The sequence below is a fragment of the Etheostoma spectabile genome, chromosome 12 (genome assembly GCF_008692095.1).
Source record: "Etheostoma spectabile isolate EspeVRDwgs_2016 chromosome 12, UIUC_Espe_1.0, whole genome shotgun sequence".
NCBI lineage: Eukaryota > Metazoa > Chordata > Actinopteri > Perciformes > Percidae > Etheostoma > Etheostoma spectabile.
The window spans coordinates 14,031,273-14,042,122 of NC_045744.1; the positions used below are offsets into that span (position 1 = coordinate 14,031,273).

The window sequence follows — 10,850 nt, forward strand, 5'->3', positions numbered from 1 at the left end:
AATCAGTGTCACAGTGTGTTTTACAGACAATTATGCTATTTGGGTAAAATAAAAGCTAAAACAAAAAACAGTAAAACTTGACAAACGTGAAGCAAGAGAGAAAGATCTGCCGCTCTGATGCAGGCTAATCAGCTCCAGGCCATGCAAGTTGGCACCAAACAATAGGTGAGTTCATATCTAACTTACTGTTTTGGATGTAGTTGGGACACCAGCTGGAAAAAAAAGTCATCTGTTTTTCATCAAGGCCACCCCACCAGGCAGTAGCATGAGATGAGAGACTGAATTTATTGAAATGTTGAAAGGAATTACAGAGTGTGTGAAAATGAGAGACTGGGTGTATTACCCATTTGACTGCCTTTCTTATTCCCACACACACACAACACACACACACACCACACCACAACACACACACACACACCACACACACACACACACACACACACACCACACACACAACACACACACACACACCACACACACACACCACACACACACACACACACACACACACACACACACACACACACACACACACACACCACACACACACACACACACACACACACACACACACACACACACACACACACACACACACACACACACACACACACACACCACACACACACAACCGCACACACACACACACACACACACACACAAACACACTACAACTAAGACAAGCCCTGGCCATCTGTGATACTATTTCACAAGAATGACGAGAATAATCATACTATAGACACTAAGAAAGAGAAGACTCAGACAAAATCACAGGTAACATAACACAAGAAGACTTAAATACACTTTCAAAATATACATAAATTAAAGGACACGAGAAAATAGGGGTCTATCTCGCTGATTAGAAGCTAACCAATCCCTGTCCCCTATCCTACACCCCCCAGGATTATAGAAAATGTGTCCTGTAGAGAAGGGGGGGCTCACTTGCTATCCTGCCCCAAGGCGAGAGGAACCCAACCCTACCAATACACTGACAGTGGGCTTTCATTAAGCACCCTACTCCTTCTTTTTAACCTTCCTTCTCATCAGTTCTGGACATCAGGGTATTTCTGGTAAGCTTAGTGGCATATCCAAGACATGTGATTTGACCATTACAATACGAAAGTCAGTCCTAATGAGGTTCACACCTGAAAATCTCCACTTAGCATTAATGAAATGAAATGCCTTGAAATCGCAGCACCAACGTTGGTTATTGTCACCATTTTCCCTTTTCTCTGAAAAGAAAAGGGACTTAGTTAGACTAAAGTGTTCCACAGAGAAGCGAAAGGGATAGAAGTTGTGAAAAATTAACTAGGGCCGCATGAAACGAAGAAAATATGCGAGGTCGTTGTTGAATATTGCAATAACGATATTACTTGCGCTAAATAATTGTGTGTATTCAATTCTGCATTTCTGCTGCTCTCAGTATTCTGCTAATTACAACAAATTGCTTGATGAATTTAAAATAAATAAATGAAACCATTTCCAACATTTTTCACTGAACAAATTGAACACTGAATTGAATATAAAGGTATCACTTAAAAAAAGAATGACAGAGACATTTTTTTGTGCAGTTTTTGGCTAATATTTTCTTTCAACTCACACAAAACATCTCTGAGTGTCTATTGCAATATGTTGCAGCCTTTTGCAATGCGTAAATTGCACAAGTTGATATTGCGATGACGATAAAAAAACGATATATTCTGCAGCCCTAGAAATAACAATAGCTGTGATGTTGTGGCAACAAAGACAGAAGGATGTCCTGAGCCAATGTGCTGGATTGGAACCAAAGACAATCAGGGCATTTTTTCCATGTATTGGTATTAGCTGTATCCTTTGTTTATGGTAACCCACTGCCAGCTGTCGGAAAATGCTCCACTGTGCACAATTAAAACACTGTAATAGAGTGGCACAAACAAACAAATAGCAGCCAGCAATTTCAATTAATGATATACACACTGACAGCAAGTTTCATGGAACAAAGACCATGTCCACACTAATGAGAGCAACACTACCTATCATACATCAACTAGAGCAACATTTTGCACAACACCTCAAAAGTACTGGGAAAGAACTCCCTACACTTAATGGAAACCGTAGATTTTTGCAGAGCTGTCAAACACATTTAAAATGCTTTTCTAGTTTGTTATAACATATGTTTATTTGGGCTAAGCATGCACTTTGCTGCTGTAATACAAAGGAAAATTGGACCATGACTTTAGATTGGCGTCTAAGGCAAAACATGTCCACACTAAAAAAAGCAAAAATTATGTCATTATAATTTATCAAAAATTTGAAAAGTAAATTATACTAAGGGAACAAAAAACTGATTTCATGATGGTTAAAATGTAGATTACTTTTTTTTATCAAACACAAGTGTGTACAAGGCTTAACTTCCACATTGTGCATGTATATGTCAGCACAGATTGTGTTAGTTCTTCACCCTAAAAACCCAGCTTAAAAATTCAAACAAAAAAATTGTATTCAACAATCAGAAATAGAAATAAAGTTATCAAAACAAGATCAAATTTAGTGTGACAGCTCATACTGATCACCACCATTGCTGCCCTTCGAATTGTGTGAGGGGATGAGACAGCATGAGACAGCTGAGAGAACGCTGGTCAAAATCAGTGGTGGGTGGTATTGTCACAGCAATGGCATCAAAAAGGGCACTACAACTTTGCAGCTAATTGGAGGGGCCACGCCATTGGTTTGGTAGAGATATCAGCACTGAGGCATGGAGCGGGGCCATGTTGTTTAAAGGCGGACCCCCGCCAACGCCAATGCAGCTCAAGACTACCTTGTCTTTCTTTACAGTGGTGGGACGAGCTGATGTTCCAGACACACTTCACGGGCGGTCTGCTTCACTTATTCTCTACAAGATCAAGGAAAGATTTTTGGGAAAATTAAGTCACAATGAAAAATTGATTTTAGAATTATATAAGTTATTATATATATGAGACACTCCAACATCTAAAGTATTTGTCATTTACTTTCTGGTTGGCAATGTATCATGCATAATACCACAAAAACATAAAGTTTGAAACATGTCTGCTTCTGGGGTGCTTTACAACATGTGGCGATACACCAACCAAAATCTATCACTATTTAGCCCCTGAAAACTTTAAAAATGACCAGTTTTCATGGGAATATAATGCATATAAATGTCCAATGTCAACTTTGCAAACACTCATTCAGAATAATCCATTTGTCTGCTGTATGTTGCAAATACAAATAATACTGCTAAAACCTCCTAACAAATGTTTGGGGTATCACTTTTAAGCGGGTTTAAGACTTAATTTAACAAAATAGAGTCGCTCAAAATTTGCCTTTTAAAATTAATGTCTCCCATTATGTTGTTGTGTGGGGGGGACCCATTGTGTCTAACAAAGCTCATTGTGTGTCTGGTGCAGAGAATGACTAATGTAATCCAAATCTTCAGGTTGCCTGACAGAGGTTACAGCCTCTGCTCCCCCCACTGATAACAACAGCAATCAACTGGCCTGTCTGGACACGCAATTTGCTCAACATCAATCAATCCTTGGTGACACAGTGCTGCTTGGGAAACAGCCGCAGGGCTTTACTGAAAGGCCAAGGAGGCCCTGTTTCTCCATCAGCATCCCTAATCCTCCTCTTACTCTTCTTCTTTGACAAGAGGGAGGGTGACGGATTCACACCAGCCGCAGCAGATGATTTTCAGGTTCTCTTTTAGATGTGTAATCGTCTCCCTCATTCCAGGATGGTGATGCATTGTTCTCTGTGGTGACTCAGTCATCACCCCAAATGCTCCCCTACAAATGGAAACGGACACTTTTTGTCCATCACATAGAGACGCCTCAACCAAATAAACTACACTCAGATTATCCAAAAGTCTCTTCGATCACAAAGCACAAGGCCAGAAAGCATTAAATACTCACTGTAACAGACTCTGCAATGTTGAGCTGTCTGCAACCTGATCTGCGTCGGGTGAAATTGTTTGGTCAAGAAACCATCTCCATTCCCCCCTGTCCAAACAAACGCAACATTGCTGGGTGCCTCTCTGTCTTTCTCATGCCTTGTTTGGAGACAAAGTGGGCCCTAGACATCACACAGACAGTAAACCGCAGGCACTCCATAAACAGCTACCTGCTATTAGTGGACTACACTCTGTGAGGTCGGAGCTTCACATGTCAGGCTAATTCTTGGACACTTCATTACATGTTTGGGGGACAGCAGGTGCACAACGTCAACACTGGATTTTCCAATTCCAGTCTGTCACAGCTGGGTAACCAATACACAGGAAGCTAAGACAAATGTGTAAAGTTGTAATGCCTGAAGGTAGTAATGTTACTTACTACGGTATGGGAACTTGTGTTGAAGACTACTATATTGGGCAACAGAATGACTAACATTCTGAGACGTGTGAAATGTGGGATCTAAGAACGTGTTGGCAGAAGCATAATTGTGTTTTTGTTGCGTCTCTCAATTCGAAAGCTGAGTAAGCATAACATTAGTTGTTTTGGGAATTCTGCAAACAAAAGCAACAGTCTGACTCACAAAACAGCACCACAAGCCTCAGCCCCTTCTTTGCTCAGGCCTGATCCGCAGCTGTAAATTTCAGCAGGTCGGCCCAATCGCCAGCAGTGATGTCCCCCCCTGCTAGCAGGAGCTCCACTGGCCAATCCACCCCTCGCCATGACCAATCTCCTACACAAACATCCAGAGCCTATAACCATAAATCCCACCCCAGGAAACACACCCCAACCACAAGCTTGCACAAAAACATCCTTCAGCATCACAGGGGAAAGTTACTGCCCAACAAATCTCTCCTTTCTTTCTCTTAGGAGCAGCAGGCCATTAAACTATTATGTACTAGAATTTGGCTCTTCTCTCAATTGAAGACACCACCCGCAAGTGTCCACTTCAGTTGGTACAGGGGGCACTTGTGTAAGAAGGGGAGATGGAAGTAGATTAGTGGTACCTTTGCTGGATATGTTTTAAAGACTTTTATGGTAAGCAAACAGGGTTCGAAATTGATTAACCTTTGAAAAGTGGCCTCATTCTTTAAGAAAAGGTTAAAAGAAATATAATGCAATCACTCTAATAAGCCTGCTAAAAGAAGCATAGTTTTGATCATTTTCAATTGATGTCAACTTTTTTTTCCCAGTGATCATATAACTGCAATACAAACCATTTTCTGCCGAAAGAAAAACACTTTAATGAATAAACTGTATTACAATCAGTAGCAAGGTAAGAAAGTCCCTGTAAAATACTACCAAACACGTGAGTATTTTATTATTTAATGCTCTAAAAGTCTGCCCTTCTGACAACAACACAGATACAGACTGATACTGTGAAACACAGAACAATGCAGTTGTGGTTGGAGAACAGCCAGATCTTATTCGAATGACACAAACAGCTGAAAAAAAGACATGTTTGACAGTAGTATAGTGACACATGGACAGCTAGACATGTCCCTCCTCATTTTAAGACATTTAATACCTCTTCTCACATAGCACTACACTGTATGTTAAACATTTTTCTGTTTATCTGTGGTAAATACGCTTTCCACAGCATGCTCTGCAACTATGCTGCAAGTTGTTTGTTCTGCTCTGAAGTAAAAGAACTGGTGTCAAACTTTTTTCTTTTTTCCACCTGAGGCTGAAGGGCTAAAATAAGTAACCCAAACTCTCTAGAACCGAAGAAACATCCAAGAAAAAATAATTACACTGTCCGGATGGCTGCTGTTGTTGTAACAAAAGCCATTTCAAGTTGAAACCTCTTCCTATTCAGGCCTGTTGGCCTGCACACTATACACACATTATGTTTTGTGTGAGCACATTTGTAAAATAGGAGACATGTCACATGCACACTTGTTCGGTTATCCTGTGTGTTCATATAAATTAAAGCAACACAAGTATGTAAAATGATGAAGAAACAGGACTTGTGCTTAGTACACAAGCTTGCGTAATAGTAGCATTTTGTGAAATGACTCTTACATACCAGTATACTGGCACATTTAGTCTGTTACAAGGACTACAATTGCTCCCTCAAGATATTTTCAGGACTTTCATGAAAATAGGTATCAAATTTCCACTTTTCCCAACCTGAAGATTCTATATCAAAGACAACCTTGACTATACAGCTTCTGGTGAGTTGTATTTATGACAACAAATCTAAGCTAAATTATTTTTAGGAGAGATTTCATATTCAATCTGCCTCACACCTACCATTAGTCTATTGAAGGCACTATAGCCACAAGTGAACATTTGTTCTAAAGGAATGCAGAGTATGTTGAAGAGTGGGGGGATGGGAGGGGGACAGCAGGTCGGCCGTGTGTAGAGGACTCCTTTTTCACCCTGATTAAAACCATTAAACAGGCTTGTCTTCTGCAAAGCCATGCAGACTCAAATGAACATTTCAAAAAGGAAGAAAACATTCTGATATTTGTTATTGCATTGCTCTTTCTATTCTATGGCAGATGAAAATGCTGATGTGATGCAAATCGGTGAGAGGTTAAGGTTCATTGATCAACGGTGCGTGTTGGAACGTGCGAGTGGACAAAGATCATCTTGGGACAGCATAGGGATGGGGCAGGGGGTCACCGACTTAGTCAAAACTCATACAGCCCGACATTCTTTTCTTGAGTAACAATTCTTGCAAGCACCATTACTGAGGGCCCGGTTGTGAGAGAAAGTGTAAATCAACTCCATAATCCAACCCTGGGGAATCTATAAGTATGAAGTTGGCGGTGCGAATGTGGTGGGTCTAGTTAACTCAAGCTTACGGTCACCGATGGAGTTCCCCAGTGGGTCTCCCTCAGCCAAACATGTTCCTTTAGATACAAACTGGGGGTGTCCTGAGAGGAAAAATAAGTATAATAAAAATAAAAATAAGCATCATCCAAGCTAAACCCTCAGCTTTCTCTGTATAAGGAGCTATGAGGCACACACTGAGGGAAATGCAAATCTGCCAGATCCCAACAGGCGCATGTCTTTCAGCAAAAAAAAAAGCATTGTGTCGGTTTCACACAGTACTCCAGTGACAGATGTTTCTAATTATGAAAAAGAATAGCACAAGAGCTGGCATGTGTCTTGCTAACCTCTACCCCTCAGTGCCTTGTTCCTGCTGCTCTCCTCAACCATAGTCATTAATGTGCGCAAACACTAGGTAATATGTAGTCAATTAAATCACTATTATGTAGAATGTCATTGAGGACTTCATCTGACAAAACATTTAGATTATTGGAATATTTTTTCATAAGGCCATTGTCATGTAAACATGGTCATAAAAAAAACTTCCTGCTAAAGAAAAAACATTTAAAAGTGACAATCGGTGTCTGTCTTTAGGAGACAGCCAGAATTGCTCCAGTACCAGCAAACAAGAACCAGGAGGATCCCAATGCTCAGGATGTACAGCATACGGGGCTACTGGAACGCATGCTCAAAAGCTCAAAACTGTCAGTGTCTCTAAATCACATTTCAGCTGAAAGATGATAAAGTGCATGTCTTTGTTTGCTAGCTCCCATATTTGGTTTACTGTTAGTGGCAGTCTCAGATCCATATACATCTAAAGCTCAGAGGGATGTTAACTAAAATTTGATTCAAACTGTGACCATCTTCCACAAGTCTTTGTTACCAATTAGTAATGAAAATGACTACATGTTTAATTTGACAGAACAGCAAAACCACATGATGACAGTACCAGCATCTTGTATGAGTGGTATGATTTCGTGGATTATTTTGAGGATTTTCAATAAGAGCCGTTAGCAGGCAAATAACCCAAATGTTTTTGTGACGGCTCAGAGCAACACTCAGCACGACGCAAGCCAAGGCCTCACTCCTCCAGCCAGAGGAATGGCTAAACAACTCACTCCCACTACCAGACCTGCAGTTGGACCCCAGCTTGTGTGTGTGTGTGTGTGTGTGTGTGTGTGTGTGTGTGTGTGTGTTTGTGTGTGTGTGTGTGTGTGTGTGTGTGTGTGTGGTCTTTTGAACAGCAGGAGAAGTAGTAGTTGTAACAGTGGAGAAAATCTCACATAATTGATTCCACGGAAGGAAATTCCTCTCTCAATGAAACAAATAGAGATATTACAGACACCAAACAGCAAAATCAGGTATTTTCATGTTGTCACTTTGGGCTGTGCAATCCTTACCTTTCATATTTCTTGACAATTTATGAAAACTGTAAATGATGATTAAGAAAAAAAAGGAAATGCCCAAATACCTTTCACCAATAATGAAAGGTAATTCATAACACACAGTAAGTTACTATCAGTGTATATGCTACTGTGTATGTATGACCTGGTGTCTGTGCTTGTGGCTTGTGTATATATATAAATATAAATACACATATATATATACACACACACACACACACACACAATATAAGTGTGTGTGGTGTGTGTGTGTGTGTGTGTGTGTGTGTGTGTGTGTGTGTGTGTGTGTGTGTGGTTGGGGGGGGGGGGGGTGGTAGTCTTAAAGATGCTAACAACACTGCAAGCACTTCAGTGTGTTAGCAGTAAAGCTGTTATCACACTATACTGATATTCCACAGGTGGTTCATGCGGTCTGTCATGGTGGCAATCTTTGGGCTATGTGTAATATCACAAAAACACACAAAGCCTTCCTGGATGTTTAATCCTTTACAGTGCCATGATATTAGTATATGTTGTGGGTGTTAGTACAGAAGACATCAAAGCAAAACAGGGACAGGGTTGGTGTGATGCACTACCTAGAAGTCAAAGAAAACTGTTAACTGTAACACTGTTTAAAAAGCAGTTAGTGTGTTTAGCAACTGTGATTCCTGCGGACAACTGGCCAAACAAAGACAACATGACATCTTGCCAATACATTTCCATTGTATCTACAATGGAATTTGCTTGCAAAGATTTGTAGCTATCTACAGCAGGCTCTAACCTTTCTTCTCTTATGTTACGGATATTGCTCTCTCAACCATCCCCTGAATGCAACACATTCCTCACACTATGTGCGGTTTGTTGAAAGTTTAAGATATGTAAGAAATCCCAACTTAAATAAAAGTAAGCAAGTGGAAAGTGATTCACACAATGTTATTAAATTATACTGTTATCTGTATACAACCCATAGATTAGACTGAACATGCAACACTGATATTGGGCAACATGTATCCTAAAGTGGGGTTTCTTTCTTCAATTGTGTTATTTTATGGTGTTCAAATTCTCTGACCTCCACAGCTCCTGCACAGACACTTCTGCATTCCAGCTCTCTATGGACTCACCTTCACACTGGAAAGCCTCCTTGAGGTTGAGCAGCACATCAGCGAACCCCCGTACATCATTCACCAGATGCATTACATACTCCGGATCCACTCCTGGTGCCCCCATCAGGTGAGATGTGAGCCCCATGCTGCTCAGAAGATTTGGGATCTTGGCACTGCCGCCCATATCCCAGGTCTTGGTGGATCCAGCAGACAGAGATCCTGTGTGGGGCTTAGAGAGATGTCGTGGCAGACCCTGGGTATGTTTAGTCCCACCGCCACCATTGCTGCTGCTCTTCCGTAGCATCCCAGCAGCCACCCTTTACATGGGGTAGAGCAGGTCAGCTAGCCCCTGAACTTAACACGCTGTCCTGGTCCCTGGATGGCTGAAAGACAGAGAATATTGGTTGAAGATTATGCGTTTAATTGTCTGTGGATGTGGATGGGGGTCTCCTCTGTAAATTAAAGAATCTACAGTACAATTGTTAAAGACCTGTTAACCTGCATAGTAGCCGCTTGAACCAGAGGATCCAAAGTAACGTAAAACGTTATACATAAAAGTACCGCGACACAATTGTATTAGAAAATAATATACTAGCGTAATGGAAATAAACATATTTAAAAGAGCAAAACTAAGCAAAATCTCAGAAATGAATCACAAAAAATCCAGCACGTCAAACAACGCGACATCAACATTTCTTTTTCCGGACAGTTTACAATGAAAAAATGATGCTGTCGACCGGGGTCATAAACTGCTTTGCTGGCACAGCCAGCAACACAGCCACAGATAACGCTACTTACTCACCTACTCTGCAATTTACTGACATAATGGCCACGATATCCAAACAAGCGTTACTTAATGGGGCATGTGAAACCCAAAGAGCTGTTCCGAGAGAAAAAAACTAACTCCAACAACGGCTGACAATTGTCCGCTTTGAGTCACTGTACACCGGAAAGTAACGTTAACGTTAGCCTACAATCAGCAACTCTCAAGTCAATCGTAATTTACTAGTTTGTCACGTGACGGTAAAGACGTGTTTTGATTGGCCAGATCCTTTCAACGGAATGAAGCTGTGATGCCTTCATGATCGGGCAAAAATTCGGGTAGCTTAATTCACTGGATGAGTTTAACAATAAAATGTAATTACTTGTAATAACACTAAGACAGTATAAGGCAGGTTTATTAAATGCATGTTATATTTGAAATGGCATTTCAAATAAAGCATCTTTGTAATTGTAACTTTCGGCCTCGCCTAACAACGTGTAACATTTAAGAGACCGGTTATCACATGTGTTCGATTGCCTATGTGTGTGCTCAAAAACCCAAGACTTTTTTTACAATAAAAGTTAAAGTTAAATTTCAAAGTAAAAATAAAAGTCAAATTTGGACTGTTACAAGAAGGTTATACGACTCTTTTCCTATGTCTGAGCAGGGCGTTTAATAATATAGACTCGTTACTTAGGTTCATTTTCAGTTTTGATGAATGGGTATTGTCCCAGACAAATGAAAGACACTAAATCAAACTACTGGAACCAATGCTGCCATCTAGTGTACACATGTAACAATGAAACACATGCAGTATGTAACAGACCCTGGCAAAGTTTAGTATGGGAATGCTGGATATGTACATAATCAA

At 40.6% G+C, this 10,850-nt stretch overlaps 1 protein-coding gene across 1 annotated transcript in view; it reads right to left on the bottom strand.

Moving 5' to 3' along the window:
* Positions 1-10,241, bottom strand: part of LOC116698817 (rho GTPase-activating protein 29) — a 30,129-nt gene extending 19,888 nt beyond the window's left edge. Inside the window, exons 1-2 of the mRNA XM_032531003.1 lie at positions 10,019-10,241; positions 9,235-9,599 (exon numbers count right to left, since the gene is read on the bottom strand). Coding sequence (XP_032386894.1) covers positions 9,235-9,520 — 286 coding nt within the window. The 5' untranslated portion in view covers positions 9,521-9,599; positions 10,019-10,241. The remainder of the gene's footprint in view (positions 1-9,234; positions 9,600-10,018) is intronic.
* Positions 10,242-10,850: the final 609 nt, after the last annotated feature.